The 23,749-nt window shown below is 44.1% G+C and overlaps 1 protein-coding gene across 2 annotated transcripts; it reads right to left on the reverse strand.

Annotated features, from left to right (window-relative positions):
- Positions 1-1,524: 1,524 nt before the first annotated feature.
- SDR16C5 (short chain dehydrogenase/reductase family 16C member 5) lies at positions 1,525-20,941 on the reverse strand. 2 transcript variants are annotated; one of them, XM_017531833.2, is made up of 8 exons: positions 20,232-20,941; positions 17,195-17,353; positions 16,188-16,534; positions 13,179-13,310; positions 10,827-10,926; positions 7,977-8,121; positions 6,890-7,015; positions 1,525-3,050 (listed from the first exon to the last, which is right to left on the reverse strand). In XM_017531833.2, exons 3-8 carry the CDS (start codon positions 16,518-16,520, stop codon positions 2,957-2,959), a joined length of 930 nt encoding a protein of 309 aa, XP_017387322.1. In that variant the 5' UTR covers positions 16,521-16,534; positions 17,195-17,353; positions 20,232-20,941; the 3' UTR covers positions 1,525-2,956. The 2 variants fall into 2 exon arrangements, with proteins under 2 accessions (XP_017387322.1, XP_017387324.1); XM_017531835.2 differs by lacking the exon at positions 17,195-17,353.
- Between the last annotated feature and the right edge of the window lie 2,808 nt (positions 20,942-23,749).

Consider the following 23,749-nt stretch of genomic DNA (forward strand, 5'->3'; position numbering starts at 1 on the left):
CTGAGGAAGCTTGGATGAGCCCAACATGGTTCATGAGCCTGGAATGTTGAGGGTGCCTAGGACCAGACATACTCTTCCCAGAGCGGCTCTGCATGGTGTGTCTGGCTTCACAACAGTTTTTCTTTGGCAGCCCAGACTCTCAGTGCTGTTATTCTCAAGTGCTGACTCTTGGAGGCTGGAATTAGTTTCTATTAGGCATTCTCAATTCACTCTGCCTCCAAGATTCTAAGCGATTTCATCTAATGAACTGTGATCATCTCAGCGTGAGGACTCGGAGGAGTGTGAATGTCATTTGTGGTCTGTTTTCTTTTTCTATCTTGGCATCTGTTATGGACTGCATGTCTGTGTTCCCCCAAAATGTATTTGGGACTTTGATGATATGGGACTTTGGGAGGTAATTAGGGTTAGATGAGGTCAAGAGAGCAGAACCTTAGGATGGAGCCAGTGTCCCTAGAAGAAGAAGAAATAGGTCCTTCTTTCTCTCTGCATACGCACCAAGGAAAGGCTCTGTGAGGACACGTCAAGAAGTCGTCTGTTCACAAGCCAGCAAGAGAGCCCTCACCAGAAAATGAATCAGCTGGCAGCCTGATCTTGGACTCCCAGCCTCCAGAATTCTGAGAAATAAATTTCTGTTGTTTAAAGTATCCAGTCTGTGGCATTTTGTTATGGTGGTCCCAATGGACTAAGACAGCATCACAATGTAAAACCACACACACACACACACACACACACACACACAGACACAGACACACACAGTGCGTGGAACTCATTTTTACCCAACCAAACTCCTCCTTGCAGTAAGAATTCTTCTCTGCTTTGGAGAGGCTCGGTGAGTTCAAGATGCTGGAAGATCCTCCTGCAGCACAGAATGCCCGGGCATGGGGCACTGCCCTGGCCATGTAGTTCTCCATTTCCTCAGGCTTGCTTAGGTGTTGGGCTCTTGGTCATGGCTTCATTAGGACTAAATATCGGATGGAAACAGGCATGACACACACGCTGAGAGCACTCCTCACTCCCCAGAGCATTAAATCACCTCGCTATTTAGTGTCCTCTAGAATCCTCTAATTTACATGTGGTCTCTTCCCATAGAAGCGTCTCAGGTAAATCTGAATTTGTTTAGACAATTTTATGGGTATTGTAAAACCACAATTGGATTTCAGGCCTTTGTTGCAGTCCAGCCAAGCTGCATTCCAATTAGAAATAATTGCTATTAATGCTGTTATGATGTGGGGGATCCTACAGTGCTCCTGGACCTTTGCTGTACTGAATTCCCAAAGAGTCTGAGCTTTATTCTTCTACTAAATAGACAGGACCCTAGAAGATATGCTTCTGGAATTGTAATATTGAGCAATATTGTGCTCTCTTAATTAACCTTGTTCACCAAGGATTTGGAACATCAGTGGGTTAGTTGAAGAGGGCCTTTGATCCTCTCTGTACACATCTACAGTTGAGTAAGATGTCACTATGTGAAATAAAACACCTTTATTCTTTGGCATACACGAAACACCTTCATCATTCTTTGAGTAACGATCAACAACAGTCTTGTTTAATGAAATAATGTTTGTCAAATACTTAATTTGGTATTTGTGCAATACTGCCAGGCACAGTAAATGTTAGTTGTGATTGTTACAATATTATCATAAAACAAGTTTGTTTTTTTTAAAAGGGTTTCTGAATGGAAAGAAAATATAGGACAGGGCTGTCAGGTTCGTGCAGGTGACTCAAGGCAAATCTAGATTTCATACTCCCTGGGACTGCCACCCCGATGATAGCATTTACACCCAAGGTAGTCAAACTCTCAATTCGCTAAGACTCTTAACGGGTCTCCCAAGGCACTGCTCATCCCTTCCTTGCTCCCCACAAGAGGGAAGAGAAAAAGGCTGCTGTTTCTCTTGCAAAGCTGCCCCTGCCAGCCTGGGAAGGAGTTCCAGGGATATGGTAATTAACATATTTTTCTTAATCTTGCTTTTATAGTTAATCTCCAAAGCATGAAAGCACTTTGCCAGTTGATTAAACTGTAAGAATACAATAGATCCGAAGTGAGGGCAGCACTGATGAATATAAATGCATAAAATTGCCCATTCTGCAGAAAAATGCCTCAACCTAAATCCCAACTTGAAATACAAAGTTAAACACTTAAAATTAATTGCATGAATATATTTTTTGGATCAATAAATAGCAAAAAACCTAACTTAGTAGAATTTCATCTTCAAAGTAAGAAGCAACCATTCTTTGATCTCTTTTAGGAAACAAAAGTGATTCTATTTAAGAGCTTGGTCTAGGATCACGGCCTATGAAGGGCGTTCAGGCAATGCCCAGTAAGGCTCTCGGCCACAATGGTGCTTGATGGGCCTTTAGCCAGACTGGCACGTGGTCTGAGTATCCAGTGCATTCAGAAGTAAGCATTTGTGTAGCTGTTTTGGAAAGAAGGGGATGGGAGGCAGGCCTTTTCTACATGAGGTGGTTACAGGTTCAAAAAGGCCAGAGCGGAGAGCAAAGCGGTGGGAATTCAGACCTGTGTGTCCTAGGCAGAGAGGCTGTTCCAGCTAGATACCCAGATGTTCTCTTTGCCCCTCAGCCCTGCTCCCTAAGGCAGGTCAACCACAGCCACCGGCTCCATTTGAACCACTTCCCCAACCACCAAAGCTCAGGGAAGCTCGTGGACAAGGCATATTACTTTCTTACATCTGTATAAATGGAAATGACAAAAATGGGCTGTCTTCATTTTCGGAAAAAAAAAAAAAATAGAAAAAGAAAAAACCAAAACTCAACCAAAAAGGTGATAGCAACATGATTTTCAAAGGCACTGGTTGAAAATTCTAGTCCAGGTAACAGAATAGGAATGGTACTTGTGGTCTCCAGATGTATTCCTCTGTCAGACAAAAATACGCTTCTTCATTGAAGTACGTATTATGTAACATCGTGTATCAGATGACATCAGCCATAGAGTTGGTCTTTAGAGCTTCTTCTTTTTGCCAATGAAGCCATCCATTGCATGATACATGCCCAAATAGTCAGCTAGAAGCAGTCCTGTTTTGAGGGGCAAAAAGCTAAAGAGAACGCAAGAATAAATGCTCTTGTTTATCATTCATGGCAGCATCTTTACCAGCTCTGCTGAAAAGCAGTGTCACTTCTTGCTGCAGATGAAATCATTCACTCACGCACACACTATTCTGCATGAGTGCTACCTGCCTCAGGGTCACTGGGCCTTGCTTACTATATCGGAGGATGCTTGCCCAGGGCCTTGGCAGGTCCTGTGGCTTTGCTTCAGTTATGCAATTCATTTCTCATTTCGATTTCCAAAGTATCACTCCACTGTACAATGACACAGAGGAAGAAGTGAAGTCTTGTGGTGTAGTTAGGGGCTTTGTGGGTAGATGAGCCTGGCTGGAATCCTAGCTCTGTCATTTGCTATGCCAGCTTAGGCAACTGACTCAGCTTGCAGGCCTCAATTTCCTCAACTGTAACATGAGGTCATCAGTTTGCCTTTCTGGGACTACTGTGAGGATGAGATGCAATAGCTCCTCAAACCTTGGGCAAGACTGAACTAACATGTTCATCTTCTCCACCCCCACTTGCTCTTCTGCAAGCTGATATATACTCATGACCATCATTTCAACAGAGCACTCTGCTCCACTGACCTTAGCATTCAGTACTGCAGAGCAAGGAAACAAAGCAGGCACAGGAAACCTGAGACTCATCCTAACGTAGGGGTAAAGGAAAGGACCCCATGCTCCCTGTCACCCTGTTTGGGCACCCCAAGGTCTCCAGGTGGTTCATCCCCTCCACAGCTTCAGGTCTCTGGTCAAGTACTACCTTCTTTATGAGACCCCTCTCCACCCACCAAACACCATTCTTAAAATTAAATCCTGCCCAGGTGTGGTGGTTCATGCTTTTAATACCAGCGCTTTGGGATGCTGAGGTGGGAGGATTGCTTGAGGCCAGGAATTTGAGACCAGCCTGGACAACATAGCCAGACCCCATTTCTAAAAAAATAAAAATAAATAAGCTGCATATAATGGTGCACAACTGTCGTCCCAGCTATTTGGAAGGCTGAGATGGGAGGATGGCTTCAGCCTGGGAGTTTGAGGCTGCTGTGGGCTATGATCACACCACTGCATTCTAGCCTGGGTGACAGAGCAAGACCCTGTCTCCAAAAAATATTAAATAAGCAAAATTAAAAAAAAAAGTAAATCTCAAGTTGCACCAGTCTACCTTCCACTGTGGGATTTCCTTTTTCCCTTTTCCTGCTTTGTATTTCTTCAGAGCACTTATGATCTTTTTCTTTTACCTTATTATTATTTCTTTTTTAAGATGCAGTCTCACTCTGTTGCCAGGCTGGATGGGGTGCAGTGGCACGATCTCGGCTTACTGCAGCCTCTGCCTCTTGGGTTCAAGCGATTCTCCTGTCTCAGCCTCCCGAGTAGCTGGGACTACAGGCATCTGCCACCACGCCCAGCTAATTTTTGTATTTTTAGTAGAGATGGGGTTTCACCATGTTGGCCAGGATGGTCTCGATCTCTTGACCTCATGATCCGCCTGCCTTGGCCTCCCAAAGTGCTGGGATTACAGGCTGAGCCACCGCGCCCGGCCTACTTTACTTGTTTGTTTCTTTTCTGTCCCCTCACCCAATAGGAAGTGATTTCCACATGAGCAGGGACTACTGTCTATCTTGTTCTTTGCTGTAACCCCGACCCCAGATCCTTGGATGGTGGCGATTCATGACACACACAGCACTCTCTGAACGTTTGCTGAATGAATGTTTGGTGGAGTGCTTGATGTGATTGCCTTTACTGAGCTTCTTCACGTTGCCTTTAGCTTACTCAGCAGCTATCTAGCCCTCTCTCAAAACGTGTCCCATAACTAGTATGTCATAAAATTAAACATAATCTCCACAGTTATTTGAAGTAGAAAAATTAAGTTCCATTTTCTTACGATTGGCATTACTATACTGTAATCTGCTTTAGGCAAGAAGAACTTAGCGTGTTGTGAATGCATGCCCCCCCCACAATAAACAGTGCCTTACACAAATCTATAAGCTATGACAAACATTGTATCTACATTGTAAATGAGGAAGCCAAGGCCTGGAGAATAAAGCGCATGCTCAGAGTCACAGACTTAGTAAATAGTGGGAACATAAGCCTGGATTTCAAACTGCTTGTCAAAGACCCTTTGCTCTGCCCCACACAGCCTCAGTCAGGCATTCAAATTCCTCCCACGCCAGATGAAGCCTGGAAAAATGATAGGATGCAAGAATGACATTTGGTTCATTGCACAAAGTAGATATAATTAGCTAATGAGATAAGAAATTTCTGTCCACAGGATGGGCAACGGCTGCTGGCCATGTGGTGGATGTGAAGTATAGTATCTATTTTCAAATAACTGAGGAATTGTTATTGGCAAGACTGATGGAATTGCATGTGGAGCTGGGGGAGAAGCACCAACCAACAACGGAAAGTTCAAACTAGACAGATTTCAACTCAAGGTGCTTCCTCACATAGCAGAAAGCCCGGTGAGGAAATATTTAATTAAATGATCCATTACAGTTTAGAAAATGGATTCAGACAGCAGGAATCGGCAGTTCAGCACGACTATCCTTGTAGCTGGGTCAAATGTTCATTTAGTGCCTATGAATTTCAGCACTGAAACTTTATGGAGAGCAGGGAAGGGTGCATAAGAATGCTTTTTGTACTTTTTTATTTTTTAAGAGACAGGGTCTCACTCTGTTGTTCAAGATGGAGTGCAGTGATCTGATCATAGCTCAATGCAGCCTAAACTCCTGGGTTCAAGCAATACTCCTGCCTCAGCCTCCTGACTAGCTGGGACTACAAGTGTGCACGAGCCCTTAAATTCCTGAGCTCAGGCAGTTCTCCTGCCTCAGCCTCTCAAGTAGCTGGGACTACAGGCATGCACCACCAGGCCTGGCTTATTTATTTATTATGTTTGTAGAGATGAGGTTTTCTATGTTACCTGGCTAGTCTCGAATTCCTGGCCTCAAGCAATCCTCCCACCTTGGACTCCCAAAGTGTTGGGATTACAAACGTGAGCCACTGCTTCCAGCCCTTTCTTGTGCTTTTAAGAGGTGGTTTGCTTTTAAGGTTTTTCCCTCAAATTCTTTCACCAACCTAGAGCTAAAATTTATTATATATTGCCAATTGTACCCATACCACAAAATGCTGTAGCACTTGGCTTACTATCTGGCCTTGACTTTGGGGCCCTGTACTTGAGGAGGCATGGACACGATCTCTATTCCCTAGGACCATTTTATCATGAGCACAAGAAAATCTCTCCTAAAAAGTCATTTCAGTCTCTCCATCTGTCAGTACATCCACTTCTTTTTCAGAATAATTCGATACTAAGGTGGCAAGGAAGGGTTGGACCCCATTTTCTTGACTCATGTGGGGCACTGCAACTATGTAAATTTGGGATTGTTTCTACAATGGGCCCAATGATGGGATTAACAGGACTTGGTAGAAGTAAATTAATGAATTTTAATTTATCAGTTTTTTTTTTTCAAGAGAGTCTCGCTCTGCCACACAGACTGAAGTGCAGTGGTGCGATCTCAGCTCACTGTAACCTCTGCCTCCCGGGTTCAAGTGATTTTTGTGCTTCAGCTCCCCGGGTAGCTGGGATTACAGGTGTGCGTCACCACATCTGGCTAATTTTTGTATTTTTAGTAGAGATGGGGTTTCACCGTGTTGGCCAGGCTGATCTCGAACTCCTGACCTCAGGTGATCTGCCCACCTCAGCCTTCCAAAGTGTTGGGATTATAGGCGTGAGCCACTGCACCCAGCTTTATCGGGAATTTTTAAAGTGGCTTCTCCTGGCGGGATTTGGAGTAAATGGTAGACTGGCATGTTAGGGAAGTAATAGAAGCTGAAGTAATTACCTTTTAAGAAACATAATGAAGTATAACAACTTTGGCATATACAAGTACGTTTTTTCTTGTAGAATAGCTTCTACGATTTTTCCAACTGCGTATTCTGGTTCCAGAATTGGCAACAGAGAAGGACAGCTAGGATATAAAACAACAACAATTAAAAAAAAACCGCAAAGGCCAAATTCACAAATTAATGAAGGTAACTTTTCAAATTAAGGATAAAAGATTGTAAGACTTTATCACTTATTTATTTCCTTTTCAGATTTCATCTGTTTTTATATTTACTCCCTTATTGTTAATGTGTCAATGCAGTAAGTAGTAACACAACTAAAATATGAGATGAAAGAGGATGATTCTCATTAATACCTTGATAATGCAATATACATATATGTGAAATCATATTAAACAAATGTTCCAAACGTTTGTAAGGTAAGTTGTTGAAAACACATTGCCTGTAGTCTCCATGAGATACAGAATTGGGCATCTGTGACTGCTATGGACCAGGTATTTGTGTCTCCCCACAAAACTCACATGTTAAAGCCTAAACTCCCAATGTGATGGCATTTGGAGGTGGGGTCTTTGAGGTGTAACTAGGTCACCAGCGTGGAGCCCTCATGAATGGGATTAGTGCCGTCTGAGAAGAGCCTGTCAGCACCTTGATCTTGGACTTCTAGCCTCCAGAACTGTGAGAAAGGCATTTTTGTGGTTTAAGCCACCTAGTGTATGATATTCCATTATGGTAGTGCCTTTTATATGACCAAGACAGTGTCTATTCAATGATTTCTAGTCCTTCTGGAATCAGAGAGGGGACAGAATGACATTGGATGGCAGGAAGGGGACATGGACAGGAGAGCCTGGGAGATGGAGGAGCAGATCGAGGGCCAGAGAGATACTGCCTTGATAAACCATTCCCATTCAACTTGGTATCCTTCACACAAACACATACGAAGAAAGACAGAATTCTGAAACCATTTACAAATCATACTGAATTGCAGACAAATACCTTTTAAACAACTTTAAAAAAAAGAAGAAAATAAAAGAGATAGTAAATCATTTTTAAGAGTGTAGATTCTTTGCAATCAAAGGGCATACTTACCCTGTAGTACAACCTTCAAACATTCCAGTTTTTATAAAAAATGGGCACACAATCGTGGTTTTGATCCCCTTTCGTTTTTGGACAAATGTTTCTAAAAATACAGATTCAGCAAACCCAAAGGCTGCAAATTTACTTGCACAATAATCTGAAAAAGACAAAGCATGATAATGTATATTCCAACATTTTAAAATGGCATTACATTAAGGTTTACCCATAACACTAACAGCAGCAGAAAATGAGACAACTATTTCAGAGTTCTCCTTTCGTGTCATGTGGGTCTACTCCCACTGGGAGAACTGAGCAGGGAGTGGGAAGGGACACGGTTAACTGAAGGTCGGGGTCATCTGACAATGACCAAGTGGACTCCAGCACAAGAAGGGTGCAGAGACCCTGCCTCAGGTCACATTGCCTGACTTACTTATAAGACAATGCATTGCCAGCCCCTGTGCTAGTTCTTATATGGGGCCTCGTCTCAAAACATTGCAATCCCATTGGGGCATGAAGACATTCAAAAAAAGAAATGAAACACTGACTGACGTAGGAATATAGGTAAGAGAGGCCAGCATGGGTTGTGGCTCTCAGCTCAAGTTTTCTTCCAACTATAACTCTTTCCTTCACTTCCAGAAAAAAAACAAAGGATTTGGTAGCTTCAACTTCCACCTCTTAAATACCTTGAAAATGTAGGGTTGGGGCGGAGGGAACAGTGGAAAGTGGCATTTGCGTCCATTTTGAGCTTTCCATTTTTTTTTTTTTTAAGATGAGTCTCACTCTGTCGCCCAGGCTGGAGTGCAGTGGCATGATCTCAGCTCACTGCAACCTCTGCCTCCCGAGTTCAAACAATTTTCCTGCCTCAGCCTCCTGAGTAGCTAAGATTACAGGCATGAGCCACCACGCCCGGCTAATTTTTGTATTTCTAGTAGAGATGGGGTTTCAGCATGTTAGTCAGGCTGGTCTTGAACTCCTGACCTCATGTTCTGCCCGCCTTGGCCTCCCAAAGTTCTGGGATTACAGACGTGAGCCACTGCATCCGGCCTCCTAGCTTTCAGTCTTTAATCATACTTGTTTTAACAAAACATCTGACTATGCAGTTGACTAAGTGAAAAAGTTTGGAGAAGAGGCGGGGCACTGTGGCTCATGCCTGTAATCCCAGCACTTTGGGAGGCCAAGGCGGGTGGATCACCTGAAGCCGGGAGTTCGGGACCACACTAACCAATATGGAGAAACCCTGTCTCTACTAAAAATACAAAATTAGCTGGGCACGGCGGCGCATGCCTGTAATTCCAGCTACTCAGGAGGCTAAGGCAGGAGAATCACTTGAACCCAGGAGGCGGAGGTTGCGGTGGGCCGAGATCACGCCATTGCACTCCAGCCTGGGCAACAAGAGTGAAACTCCGTCTCAAAAAAAAAAGTTTGGAGAAGAAGTGGCATTGAGGAACATTAACACTCTCCTTGTCCCTCACAGTCAGAAGAGGCATATTTAATTTGCTATGTTATGGTGCAGCTACTACAACTGGCAAGAGCCAGTTTATAAGTGCCAGGCATGGGGCTGTCCAGTCCCAGTGCTGTCCAGACAGTGGGTCAGAGGCTAGAGACAGGGGAGTGGGAGGAGAAGTCCAGCGCACTTTCTAGAGTCATTGGAGTCATCAGGTATACCTGCAGCTCACTGATTCCCTTGACTCGTGAGATTCTGATGAGCAGATATGGCCCATGACCCAAGGAATCTGCATGCTAAACTAGCAGCCCTGGTGGCTCTGATGCAGGGGAGTCAAGACTCACATGGTGGGAAATACAAACACTTGTTTCTAAGATGAGCTGCGGGTGGGAGAGTCTTGTATCTGAGGACAGGAATATTCGGTCTGAAAAGGATTGACAGGAGCTGTAAATACACCTGAATGATTTCGAAGGCCCGTGACTTAACATATATATGAGAGAGGTAAGAATGATATCTGATAAATTCTAAGAAGGAGAGAGGAAGGGAAGTCCTGGGTCATAGGGAGGATACACTGGTGATATTTGGGATGACTGGTGGTTCTGAAAAACCTATTCATGTAATAGACATACGGAGCTAAGACTGGTTTTGTGAATCTTGAACTATGCCACTTGCTCAAAAGCATTAGGAAGCACCCAACTGGCAAACTGGCTTGTCTGTTATCGGAATGTTGCTGCTACAGTTCTGTAGCCTGAGTTTTGGCAGTCCTTGTAAGCCAGGATCTGGGACATTGGCTCTAGGGGACGCCCTGGTCAGTTAGGTCAAGCTTTCTGTTCCTTCTAGAGCCAGCTCCCAAGTTGGGCCTCCTTGGTTGAGGGTCTTGAAGGACCTCTCTGCCCCCTCCTGCCACTGTCAAGTCAGTTGGCTGTTGCAAGGGAGATAAAAATCCCTCCCACTTCTTGCAGGTCTTCACCAGCGGAAAAACAAAGCAGTTACTTTAGGTTTCTTGAGGTGAAGAAACTTTATCCAAACTCATAGCAGTGGGGCGACCACTTAAAGGAAACTTTAGGAGAAGACAGGGTCATTCTCCTTACCATCCTGTAACAGTGCCCGTGTGAAGTTTGGGGGACAGTTGTTATGTTGATCACTTGCACAAAAAGTTTATCAGTGAGGCCTCTCCTTCAAACATAGGGGACTGTATAAGACCTAATGATTCCAAAGGGCACGGTCCAATTTCACGTAAGTCTATTTGATGGGCAGTTTTGCTGCATGATGAAGTTCTCAACCACTTAATTGACTATACTTGTTAGTTTATTATCGCTTATCATTAGGGTATTAAATCAATGCTAATTATTCAGAGCTATTATGCAAGCTAAAGTTACAGGGAATTTTGCAATTGTAAATTGCTATGTTTTTCTCACCTGCCAGCCCATTTACTCCAACTAATCCAGCTGAACTTGAAATGCAAACCAAGTGTCCATGGTCATTAGCAATCATAGCAGGTAGAAAGGCTTTATAAGTCTACGAAGACAAAGGAAAACTTTTAACGTTTAATGCCACATTGCAAATTTTCTCAGATGTTTCTATAATTATGTGATTAAAAAATCTTTTTTTCAGCTCAAAAAGTATCTGATGGTATGGGGATATGAACACTTAAACACCTGGAAAGTAATCATTTTAATCTATTTAGTCTGTTAAATCAGCTTTTTTTCTTATGGCAATTCCAGTATTATTAAAATAATTTATTCAGACTTACGTTTTTGCTCACATTTGTCTTTTAACAACACAGTATTAAGACAAGAATGGAAGGAGTAGGGGAAAACCTCTGTTGTAGCAGCCACCACCCCAAACCTCGCAAACATGATGCTTCAGATTTAGATTGCCTTCTCTCTCCTTAGCTTGGTTCTGAGTTTCAAATTTTCCCTGAACACTGTTCACAGGACATTCAGCTGTTGGCTTCCATTTTAAAAGAAGGCTTTGTTTTAAGCTCACCACTACTTTTTAAAATAAGTTTCTTATTTTTGTTCCATTTCATAGAACAGAATGTCGGTTAGAAAGAGGGCACATCTGTGTACTGTCCAACACCTTCACCCTTGACTGGGGGCCTGGAGAAAGGAGGTAAAGGAGATAGGAGAGATAGCAGGGGGAGACATGCCAGATGTAGGTGATGGGGAAGAAGGCAGCAAATCACACTGCCACGTGTGTACCTATGCAACAATCTTGCATGTTCTTCACGTGTACCCCAAAACCTGAAATGCAATACAATAAATAAATGGGGGAAAAAATGAGCTTGGAAAGAAGACGTCTTCCGAAACAAGGGAGTAAGTAATCACATCCAAAGACAAGGGGGTGAGAAAAGGGATCTCTTACAAAGGACAAGCCTCACTTGTTTGCCTGCATTGCAATAAGTCTCAGAGAGAAATTAACAGGTAGAGAGGGGTGGGAAATCAAAACAAAGCAAAAGGAAGCAGTGCGGCAGAACAATCTGGGGGCTGTCGTGAGTGGGGACACTTCTCAGCAGGGACACCATCTTTGAGTGCCCTGCCTTCAGGTAGCTCTCGGATGCTCTAGCAATTAAGTCACTGTCTTTGTGCCTGGCAATGTGCAGATGCTCAAAGCATGTACAGGAACTTGCCCAGAAAAAGTAAAGAAAACGAGAGGACATGAGGGGTGGTGGGAGCCAGGGAAACACTAGCATTTAAGGAAGATCTAGAAGAAGAGAGAAAAAGTAGGAAAAGAACGCAAAGCCAGGCTGGGTGTGGTGGCTCACGCCTGGAATCCCAGCACTGTGGGAGGCCGAGGCAGGAGGATCACTTGAGGCCAGGGTTCAAGACAGTTGTCTCAATTGTCAAAGCCTGGCCAACATGGCGAAACCTTGTCTCTATTAAAAAAATTAGTTGGGTGTGGTGGAGTGCACCTATAATCCGACCTACTCAGGTGGCTGAGGCACAAGGATCGCTTGAATCTGGGAGACAGAGGTTGCAGTGAGCTGAGATCACACCACTGCACTCCAGCCTGGGAGAGAGAGTGAGACTCTGTCTCAAAAAATTAAAATAAAATAATAAAACAAAAATAAAACTTAAAAAAAAAATATCCGGGAGAGGCAGCAAGGTGCATGCGTGGTATGGGGAGGCCCAAGATGGCTGGTCTCAGCAAAGGCCAGAAAAATGCAACTTCTGGAATTGAGTGGGTAACTTTAGAAGTCAGGGCTGTGCTTTTAGTGCTGGCATCAGGTGATAACCAGAGCTACTGGTGGAACCTCCCGTTTCTCTGGTTGGGTACTAACGGAGGTGACTGTAGGTTTTGGTTCGCCCATAGCAGAGCTGATTCACACTTGCTCATTAATAATGCTGCATTTCAGTTTCAAAAGTGTCCCGGCTTAGGCAAATTACAAAGCTACGCTGTCGTGTCTAAGTGCAGTTACCCACTACGTAGCCTGGAGCAAAACTTTTAAGTTTTATGATCCCTTATCTCACTGAAAATATGTGAGCTGCCTGGAGTATTCTTTAACATTTAACATTTGCAGCTAATCAATACTAGTAGTAGGACCTAATCAATCCTAGTAATAGGACCATGAGGATGATTCCCTGAGCAGAGGTTCTGGGGGCTGTAGATTAAGTGGGATCAGGAGAGGACAACTGCATAGACCAGGACAGGTCCAAAATTGAGAAGTCTGTGCTTTCTTAGACGCTAATAATATTGTGAAAGAGCAAGAGGAAAGATCAAAATCCCAGAGTAACTTTACATTTATAATGAGAAGAAATAATCATTACCCATAAATGTGCTTTGAAATTCACATCAAACGTCTTTTCCATAAGCTCATCTGGACAGTCAAGGAAGTTTTTGCCTGTTACGATTCCGGCATTGTTGATGAGGATGGAAACATCACCAACTTCTTTTTTCACCTGAATTGAATAAGAAGAGCAACACCACCAATGTAGTAATTCCTTATATGATCTAGGTTTTATTTTCCTATAGTTTTCTGTTTTTTTTTTTTTTTTTTTTTTTTTTTTTTTTTTTTTTTTTTTTTTTTTTTTTTTAATCCTGGTTAATTCATCCTGAGTTTATGTACTCTAAAAATACAGTTTGGGGCTGGGCGCAGTGGCTCACACCTGTAATTCTAGCACTCTGGAAGGCCAACGCAGGTGAATCACTTGAGGACAGGAAGGAGTTCGAGACCAGCCTGGCCAACATGGCAAAATCCTGTCTCTTCTAAAATTACAAAAAATTAGCCAGGCACGATGGCACGTGCCTCTAGTCCCAGCTACTTGGGAGGCTGAGGCAGGAGAATCGCTTAAACCCGGGACGTGGAGGTTGCGGTGAGCAGAGATCAAGCACTGCACTCTAGCCTGGGTGACAGAGCAAGACTGCATCTCAATAAACAAACAAACAAATAAATAAATAAATACTGTTTGGTTGATTTCCATTGCTGAGTCTACAGTGTACCAGAGATCAAATTTCGATGCACTTTTCCCATTTTTCTCTTTTTAAAACAATTCTATCATTGAAATGCTACTTTCCGTTTACAGTTAGAGCTGTTCTTCTACTCAGTAGTTATTAACTTTGTTCTGTGCTTTGTATGTGACATTTCATTTTAATCAATGTGATGGAACATAAGAACGCTTTCATTATAGCCAAGTGTGATACAGATCAAGACCTCACACACATGGAGAAGGGCCTGGATTAGGGAATAAATGGAGGGAAAAAGAAAATACAGTTATAAATCACTTAACAATAAAGATACATTCTGAGGAGTGCCTTGTTAGGTGACTTGGTCGCTGTGTGAAGATCACAGAGTGAACTTAAAAAACCTAGATGTGCGCCTACTACACATCTTAGGCCATCTGGTAGGGCCTATTGCTCCCAGGGTACCCACCTGTACAGTGTGTTACTACACTGAATGCTGAAGGCCACTGTAACGCGTTGGTAAGTATTTGTGTATCTAAACATGTCTAAACATAGAACATTGGGACAGCAAAAATACTGTAACATTCTGTCCCATAATGTGGGATCACCGTTTTGTATGTGGTCCATCACTGACCACAGTGTCATTATATGGTGCCTGACTGTATATATTTTAAACACATAGCACAGACTAGAATCTGCCTGTTCTGTTTTCATCAACTGGCTGGTTTTCTTCTCTCCAAGGATGGACTTTCTGAACTCAGGGCTAAGCTATGACCTAGGGACACTAGCTCTCAAAGTTATCGGAGACTCAGCAGAGACAAAATGCTGTCACATCACTCTGAAAGTTTTCTCTTTGATTGCTCATCTACGGGCTACTCCTTAAAAAATTCTCTGGTACCTTCCTTCTATCCTGAATAAAAAGTGGACATGGTGGGTTTATAAGGATGGGGAGTAATTTCCTTCTCCTGAATTTAGAGGAGCACACAAGTAATTCCCTCCAAGACCCTACCGTGATAGAAACCAAATAATAAGCGAGTAATATGACATGTTTGGCTGTGTCTGAAGCCAAACACCTGGGGCAGAACTAAATCACAGATACAGGGAAAATGGAAAGGGAGATATTTATTTATAGAGTGCTTCATACTAGTTTATCCATAGCTGACAGTCTTCATTGTTTGCATATCAACCAGTTATTGCTTAAGATTGGCCAGATAAATTGTTTGTAGTCAGTGTAAGTCAACATGCTAGGTGATTGGTGCTTAATTTCTAAGTAGCTGAATTTGTGAGATCAGCTGTGCTTGGAAGAGTAACTCCAGCGTAGACCCGAGCAAACTTGTTGGGTGTGGATCTCCCAACATACCGGGCAGCCTGTGGTAGTAGAGATGTAAAATGTAAAGACAAACTTGAAAGTCAAAAACTCACCTGCCAGGGACCTGCAAACCTTAGCAAGGGAATCCTGGTTGGGCGTAGACACTATGGAGGAACTTTACAAGGTAGTCAGGCTGCTCACGGCAGGCTTGCTTGCTTCCTCCCTTCTCCATAAATTGGGCAATTCTGGGAGGCACAGACAAAGTGTCCTTGGAGAGTGATGAGGGAAGCACCCAAGGCAATGTGAGGACATAAAAATCCTTGTAGGGACAGGCACATGCCTCTACGATGGTAAGAAAATCCTTACCATCTGATGTCGGAGCTTTGGTTTCCTGAAAGTTTTATGTGTCTCTGTAGAAACACCACGCAAGCAAATGTAGCTGAGTCTTCAGGATGAATAAAAGATTCCGATTTTCTTATGACTCTTTAAGAGTAATGCACATTCAAACGTAGGGTACTGTGGTAGGGTGGACACAGTCTAAGTTTAAAATCAGACTGACTATGGATTCAAATCCTGGCTCTGTCACGTACCAGCTCTGTGACCCCTGGATAGGCTATTTCATGTCTCTGTATCTCGATTTCTTTATCCTCAAAGAAGGATGTCTCTGTCTCCGCATTAACTTACACTGTAATAGGGGCCAGCACGGTCAGTGCAGTGTAATGTTAGAAGCAGGTACTCAGGTGTCAATAGATGCAAGGGGAAGCTATAGTCTTTCTGCTTACTAGCTGTGCTTCTTAGGTAAGCTACATGCCTGCCCTAAGCCTCACTCACCTAACTTGTGAAGTGGGGTTAATAATGGGTTTTACTTTATAAGGTTATAATATACACATGGTGGTTAGTACAGTGTCTTGCATACAGTTAAGAATTCAAAAATCCCGATTTCTGCTCTCCCATTATCTTTTTTAAATTAAAGGGACATTGGAAACAGGCTAATAGGCACTGAGAAAGGCAAATGAAAAAGAATGTGATGTATGTCAAATCGTAATAGTAAACATGCAAGAGTTACCTGATCGGCTACTCTATACACTTCTTCCTTTCGGCTGCAATCACAGGTATAGGCGTGCACTCTTGTGGCCCCAGCTTCCCGAGCCATCTTACATGTTTCCTCGTTCCCATTCTTATTGATATCCCAGAGAACAAGCACAGATCCCAGCCGGGCAAATCGCAAGGCTAAGAGCCTTCCAACTCCACTTCCGGCACCCGTGATGAGGACTATTTCACCAGCAACGTTCTTCCGTGGCTTTGGGAGTATGGCAAAAATCAAAGCCTCCAGAAGACTAAACAGTGATTTTCCTAAGAAAATGAACAGTTTCTTTGATGACTGCAGGTTGACAGACATGTTCTGGCTGACACCTGTGAAGAAAGACAGGTTCACATGAAGACTTCGTTGTCCATTTCCTCTGAGTTGCTTACTTCACAGAGCTCCCATTTCTGAAATAATGAAAGTATCTGAGATATGTGATTTAAATAGCTCTCCTGGTAGCAGACCCTGAATTCAGAAGGGGGAGGAGGAAGCCACAGGGACAATACTTGTTCAACTTTCTTAGTTGGCTGCAGGCTCAGCACGTTATTTGCATGCCTGCTATGTGCAGTACACAACAGAACTGTGTGTTAACCAGGAACTGTAACCACCACACCCAAACTTAACACAAAGAATACGTTCATTATTCCTCATAGGTAGCGTTTCTTCATAATAATCACGAGTCATGTTGGCTGATTTTATGTTCAAAGTCTTGACCACATCACAATGTTTATGACGTAATTACTACCTCTCTGGTTTTGCTTTTCCCTCCTTTGATGTTTGTGTTTTCTCATTTGCATTCTTTTTCTTTAATTTTGCATTACTATTTAAAATCTGAGATTTGAGAGGAAAATGTAAAATCCTATTTGTAGAAAGCATTTGACAGGAAGTAACCAGAGGTTCTAGACCTTTTCCGACAGATTTGTGATCAGCACCAGATAGCCAGTCCCCAGGTTCCGAGGTCCCCGCCCCGCCAGCTCCACACCACTTACCACTTTGTGTGATCGAAGGTCAGAGGAAAGGCAGACCTGGACTCCTGGCATGCACTGCCTCTGCCTACCTGTGAACTCCTGGCCGCGGAGGGTGGGTTGAGGGTGGGGGGGTGAGGCGCTTGGCCTTTTTGGGCCTTGGTCTCTTCATCTATGCTGGTCCTGTGGCATAGGGTGTTTTTGCACATGAAATGAGAATGTTCCACGTGTGACCACAATGCCTGGAGTATAGCCAGTGCTTTACAGATGTTATCGCATTTCTCAGATTCATAGTGCTGCCCACCAAGAAGGCATCCACTAGGTCTGCTGAATGAATAAAAGGCCTTCCCTCGACAAACTCACAAAGAGCTTAGTGCTTACCTCCTGCTACCAGTTACTCCCACTTTAGTGTGAATGAGTATATAAGATGCTTTACTAACCATTAGCTGAGAAAGAAGGGAAGGTCTTATTTCCTCCAGGATGAGAAGATAAGACATATTTAGCAGAGGGCATACTGTGTTGGGGGTGGGAGGCTTCTCTGAGTGGGGTGTTCAATTGAGAGGCTCAGACGAAGGCACCGGTGTGAGGAGATGGGAGGGGAGTAAAGGAAAAACAGCAGGTCTTCACTTTAGTGTCTGGCTGAAGTCAGCCTAGTTACTGTTAATGAGTAAGAGTGGATAGATTCATCTATTGGAGGGCTTGGCACATGGTCACACCCTTAGGAAATGTCAAGAATTGATGTGACCCAGGCTGTTGATCCCACCTGGCTTGTTGTACAGATGAGACAGAAGATCTGACAGAAGATGTATGTGGCTTGTCCCGGTGCTGGTTAGCTATTGAGGGCCAGGTTGGTTCATGTGTGATGTTTATTGAGTATCCACCCTGTGCTGGTTCTATCTAGGCAGTGGGGCTGAAGGGACGGGCAGTCTCGTCCCCTCTCAAAATCTCTGTGCAGGTGAGCCAAGTAATCTAGTTGAAGAGACATATTCGACAAATAAATACATTGTTATAGGCTGTAGTGCTATAAAGAAAAGTGCAGTGTGCTGTAGAGAGGATGACAGGAGAGCTGATTCAGATTGGGCTTGGGGGAGGAAGCAATAGAGGTCTGCTGGAAAGTGACCTTTGAGTGGATGTCCAAATGACGATGGTGGGAGGTAGGGATACTGAGCAGTGGCTTTCCTGGCAGAGGTGCAAAATCGTTTGTTTTAAGGCGGGTTTGGCCTGTGTGTCCAGAGCTGTCCAGAGAATAAGAACGCTGGCTCTAAGGAACATGGATGTTTTGGTCAAATGAAGAAATTTACATCCTTGCGTGGATGAAGTAGACCTCAGCTCTCTGCCATCTTTGCTCTGATTTACGTTCACAGAGTAACTTTTGGGTGATCACTGCAGAACTTGAAAAGAAGGTGTCCCGCAAAAGGACTCTCATTTTAAATCCGCAGTCATGGAGCCCGTACCTGTGGATCTGCAAGGATGAGGGTCAGACTGTGTACACAGTAATGGGACACCCTAGACACCCTTCTCAGACAATAGCCTGGGCATCGCCAACATTGGAAAATCCACACCAGGGGGACTTTTTCAGACCACCACGCTCCTTTTTATGTCACTATGTGAATTCATGCAGAGGGACAGAGGTCTACTTCCCATTACAGGGCTCCAGCACCTCAGCAGTGGCCAAATGTCTCAACACTGACCTGGGTGACATGAAAGCTCTTAATGTCAGACATTCTAGGGTTCAGTATTCCACTGTCTCAATGTTGGCTTGATGCAAGACCTAAAATATGTCCATATTTTAACCCTGTCTTGGCAGATGCTTACTAGGTTCCTAAGAGCTTGTCAGCCTGAGTTACCCCTCTCCCCATTTGCACTTTAGGGTGCCTGCTGGGTACCCACACAAGCAATGAGGTCTAGAGATTAAAGTTTGGGTTGGAATTCCAGATATATCCCTGATTTTCCCTGCAACTTTGGTTAGAAATGATTTAATCTCTTGTGCCTCAGTTTCCTCCTCTAAAAAGGGAGTTTCCAGTAGTACATAGGAATACTTACCACGCAGAGGAGCTGTGAGAGTTAAACTAGTTAATACAGGTAAAGTATTAAGGAGCATCATGTGGTCACTACTAGCTTGTATGAAACCTTTGAACAAACTAGAAAAAAAAAAAGTAGACATTGCCCTGCACAAAGTCCCCTTCCCGGCGCACGGGGTTGGGGAGGGGGTGCAAGAGGAGCTGTTTGGATTTCAGCACCTGCCAGCTTACATGTCTCCGCCTCTGCTCCTTAGTCCCCATAATAATGTGGCACGGAAATAACATGGAGGCCTTTCTAGAACAGTGCCAGGCACATAATGACAGTAAAATAATTAATGGCTAGAACTTCCACGGGTGTTCCTGCTAAGCATATGAATTAATAATCCCTATCTATACCAATGAAATATGGTTATAGTAGTATACTTACAAACAAGAGTGAATGTAAAGTTTCATTCTACTGTAAAGATTTTCCCAGAATGTTACGGAGAGTATACAATTTAATCTGGCAGAAGGCTTTTCTGTGTCTCTAATCTCACGGCCTACCCAATCCAAAACTGCGCCAACTCGGCCAACAGTCAACAGGTGCCCTCGGCTTCCCAGGCCACTGCGCGGCAGCAAGTCTGCTCTGTTGAGGGCACCAGGTGGAAAGGAGCGGGCAGACCGACAATCACAGCTTGGGCTGAAAGGGGCAATAGGGTCCGGGCGCTGAGCAGCAGACAGCAGGGAACCTGGGCAGAATGGACCGAAGAAGAGGGTCCAGGGAGGCATCCTGCCCTCTGCTCTAGGTGGGGAGGGAGGCTTGGGGTTGGCGTTCGCTGTAGCCACCCGAGCTAGGGCTTCAGGGACGCGGCAGCTGTGCGCTCCCCGGAGGCGCTGCGTTCTCACCAACTCGCCTTTGGGTCCGGCCGCGGCTGAGCGACCCGCTCCCCCTTGCGCGCGCCCCAGCGTGAAACCAGCCCAAAGGGCCACCTCGCCCGACCCCGGCCAGCGCGACCTCCTCCGCGAGCCAGCACCCGAGACCAACGACCTCCGCAACTCACCCAGGACACTCTCCCTGGCTGCCCGCGGAGAAGCCGGCCTTGTCCGTCCCAGGCACCCGCGTCCGTGGCTCGGAGCTCAGGAGAGATTCAGGTGTTTATCCAGGTGCCGCCCGAGCCCGAGTCCAAGGGCGGGACAGCGGCGGCAGCGCCGGGGGTGGGGCCGGCCGTGGCCCCAGCGCGCCACGTGGGCCGCACTCCTCCTGTCTTCTTTTTCTGGACATGCAGATTTAAGAAGCTGGAAATTCGATGGTGGAGACTGGATACATGCGCCTGGATTTCTCTTAGGCTTAGCGTTTCAATGCCCAGGCTGCACCCCAGATTATTAGATGGGAATTTCTGGGTTGGGAGGGGCCTAGGCATCAGCTAGAAAAGTTTCCCAGGTATTTGAAAGGCACAACCCCGAGGTTGGGAACCCTGGAGGTAGAGAACAAAGAGCAGTGCACGCGTCCATGGGGGAGGGGCCAGGTCGTGCGTCCGGGGCCTGCTGCCCGGCGTTTTCCAGCAAGATCTGACTGCTCCACTTGGGATCCGAAGTCAGCAGCTTCCTTGCCCCATTGGAGGTAAGGAATGTGGGCGTGGGATCCAGAGTCTCCGGGAAGTGGGTGGGGTGCAGGCAGGGGCGGGAGTGGGTGCGACGCCGGCAGGCGGCCTATGAGAAGAGGGCGAGGTGGTTTGTTCTAACTAGGTGAGAAATGAAGATAGTCACCAGGCACTCTAACCTAATCAAGATATATTAAGCTCTGGGTGTACAGAGATCCAGAAGATACAGCGATGGTATATCTGTCAAGAACAAAAAGGTTAAACATTTATTAATAAATCCGTAAAAGATTTCATATAAGCACAAGTCACCACTGAGATGCTTGTAATTAAAAGGGTGAACTTTTCTGGGGGGAATGAGAGGCAAAAATGTCAATAAATTATAGGATGTTGAAAGAAAAACAGGGAGTCGGGATGAGATTGGTTTTGGAATTCATCCCGGGGCTGGGTAGGACAGGGAAAGTGGTGAGGGGTGAAGAGCAGCTTTAGCCAGCCTATATCTGGGACAGACCTGGGTAGAGGAACTGCACGTTTATTCTTTATTTGGGTGACAGAAGAAACAGGCAGACCATTTTAAGCTTGGAAAAGTAGGTGCAGGGGAGACCCTCGACTGTCTTTTTCAGTGCTTAAGAGGTTACCTGTGTGCTTTAGGCAGTAAGGGAGCGGTGGCAAGCTAAGCGAGGCGTGTGGGAAGGTGAGTGGGGTAAGTGTGTGTGCATTGGTTTCAGGTCAGCTGTCGCCACCCAGAGACACTGATGTGTGGGGCTCTAAGGAGCTGCAGGGCTTTTGAGGGAGAAGGCAGGCACATTCCTGACAGTGCCGGTGATAGACATGCACCCCAGATGCTTCCAGGGTCCATAACCAGCCTGCAGGAGAGGTACTTGAGAGTGGACTGAGGCAGAGAAACGTCAGGTAATGGGCCCCTGAAGGTGCAGCCTGCCTGAAAGAGTTCAGAAGTGTGGACAATTTCTTTGATCTTAGGGCCAAAGAGATGCATATTAAAACATTCCTTGCCTTGCAAATTGAGTTTTTTTTTTTTTTTTTTTTTAAAGGAATGCCTTCACATGAGGGTGGGGGTGTAAATTATGCATTTCTGGAGAACAAACTTGTATCAGGAGTTAGAAAGGGATATAACCTCTGACCCAATTCCACCTTTATCTTTACTAAATACCCAGGTATTGTCTGTGGCCTTTCAGGAAGAGAAACTGGGTCACTGGGAGTGAGAGATGGGAAAGAGAATTTTCACTGCACTGAATCATGTGAGTGTAGTACCTTTTTAGGAAATAAGTATATTAATAAAAATAAACTGATCATTAATTCCTGAGAAGTATGCGCAGATGGAGTACTCTATAGCCATCTTTATAACATCATGTTTTTCAAGGTTATCAAGTACACCTCACAGAATATGAGTTTTAAAAACATAGTACAAGACTAAATATATGCTATGATCCTAATTTTCTGTGAACATTTTACATACATGCATTAGAAGCACTAGAAGTGAGTTCACCAACATCTTAACATGTTTTATAATATAGTAGTGAATTTTGGGTCGAATTTATTTCTTTGTATGTTTTTGTATTTTCCATTATGTGTATATATATTTTTGTTTGTTTGTTTTATTTTATTTTTTTTGAGACAGAGTTTCATTTTGTCGCCCAGGCTGGAGTACAGTTGCACGGTCTCGGCTCTCTGAAAACTTCGTCTCCTGGGTTCAAGTGATTCTCCAGCCTTAACCTCCCTAGTAGCTGAGATTAACCACCATCATGCCTGGTTAATTTTTTTTTTTTTTTTTTTTTTTTTTTTTTTTTTTTTTTAGTAGAGACGGGGTTTTGCCATGTTGGCCAGGTTGGTCTCGAACTCCTGTCCTCAAGTGATCCACCAACCTCTGTCTCCGAAAGTGCTAGGATAACGAGCATGAACCACTGAGCCCCGCCCATTATGTGTGTATCTTTATCTCATAATAAAAATGTTTCTGAATCCATACATACACAGATGCTTCCATTCCAGATGGCAGACTAAGCATATGCATTCATGTCCTATTTTCTTCCAAAATTCCATTGAAAGAGAAAATATAAAAATGCAAAAAACACATGTTAGTGCTATAAAAAAGAAAGGAGCTACCAGTGAGGGGTGACTTTGTTAAGCAGATGGATCCTATTTCCAGAAACCAGAGCAAAACATACCTTAAGTTATGACACACGGAAGGTACTGCAAACATGAATCATTCTTCCTAACAGAAAGCCTGAGTAACCCCAATTCAGTAAACAAACAGAGTGTAAATGGGACACAGGACACCCAGATGGAATAAGAGCGTTAATACAAAAAAACGAAACTCTGAAGGTATTGAAATAAAATATCAAAAAATTGTTTTGCAATTTGAGACTAGGTAAGGTAATATAATAAGTGAAGTAAGATAATAAACAACAGACTAGGAGAAAATACTTTTGCATAAAGAGTTGACCCTTGATAATTAGCCATAATACATGGCATTTCTATATACTGATTGAAATAAGGCAGTGGAAAAAAATTGATAAAGAAATTTATAGGCAAACAAATATAAATTACTGAAAATGCCTAAACAGATGTTAAATTTCACTCATATTCAGGAAAAGGAAATTGTAAAAGAAATAACCCTTTTTTCATTAATTAATATCCACATATTAAAAAGTAAGATAAGAATTCAGGATTGGGGCTAGGGGCAGTGGCTAACACCTGTAATCCCAGCACTTTGGGAGGCCAAGGTGGGTGGATCACCTGAGGTCAAGAGTTCAAGACCAGCCTGGCTAACATGACAAAAACCAGTCTCTACTAAAAAATACCAAAATTAGCGGGACGTGGTGGCAGGTGCTTGTAATCCCAGCTACTGACTAGGCTGAGGCAGGGAGAATTGCTTGAACCTGGGAGGCAGAGGTTGCAGTGAGCAGAGATTGTGCCACTGTACTCCAGCCTGGATGACAGAGCAAGACTCCATCTCAGGGAAA

Source organism: Cebus imitator, unplaced genomic scaffold (genome assembly GCF_001604975.1).
Source record: "Cebus imitator isolate Cc_AM_T3 unplaced genomic scaffold, Cebus_imitator-1.0 Scaffold73, whole genome shotgun sequence".
NCBI lineage: Eukaryota > Metazoa > Chordata > Mammalia > Primates > Cebidae > Cebus > Cebus imitator.

Coding starts and splice junctions, on each gene's coding strand:
- SDR16C5 (XM_017531835.2), bottom strand. CDS start 16,520: ATGTCTGTCAACCTGCAGTCATCAAAGAAACTGTTCATTTTCTTAGGA. Junction 7,016..7,976: donor TTTGAAGGTTGTACTACAGG/GTAAGTATGCCC, acceptor TTTATATCCTAG/CTGTCCTTCTCTGTTGCCAA. Junction 3,051..6,889: donor TTCATTATGTTTCTTAAAAG/GTAATTACTTCA, acceptor CGTTCTCTTTAG/CTTTTTGCCCCTCAAAACAG.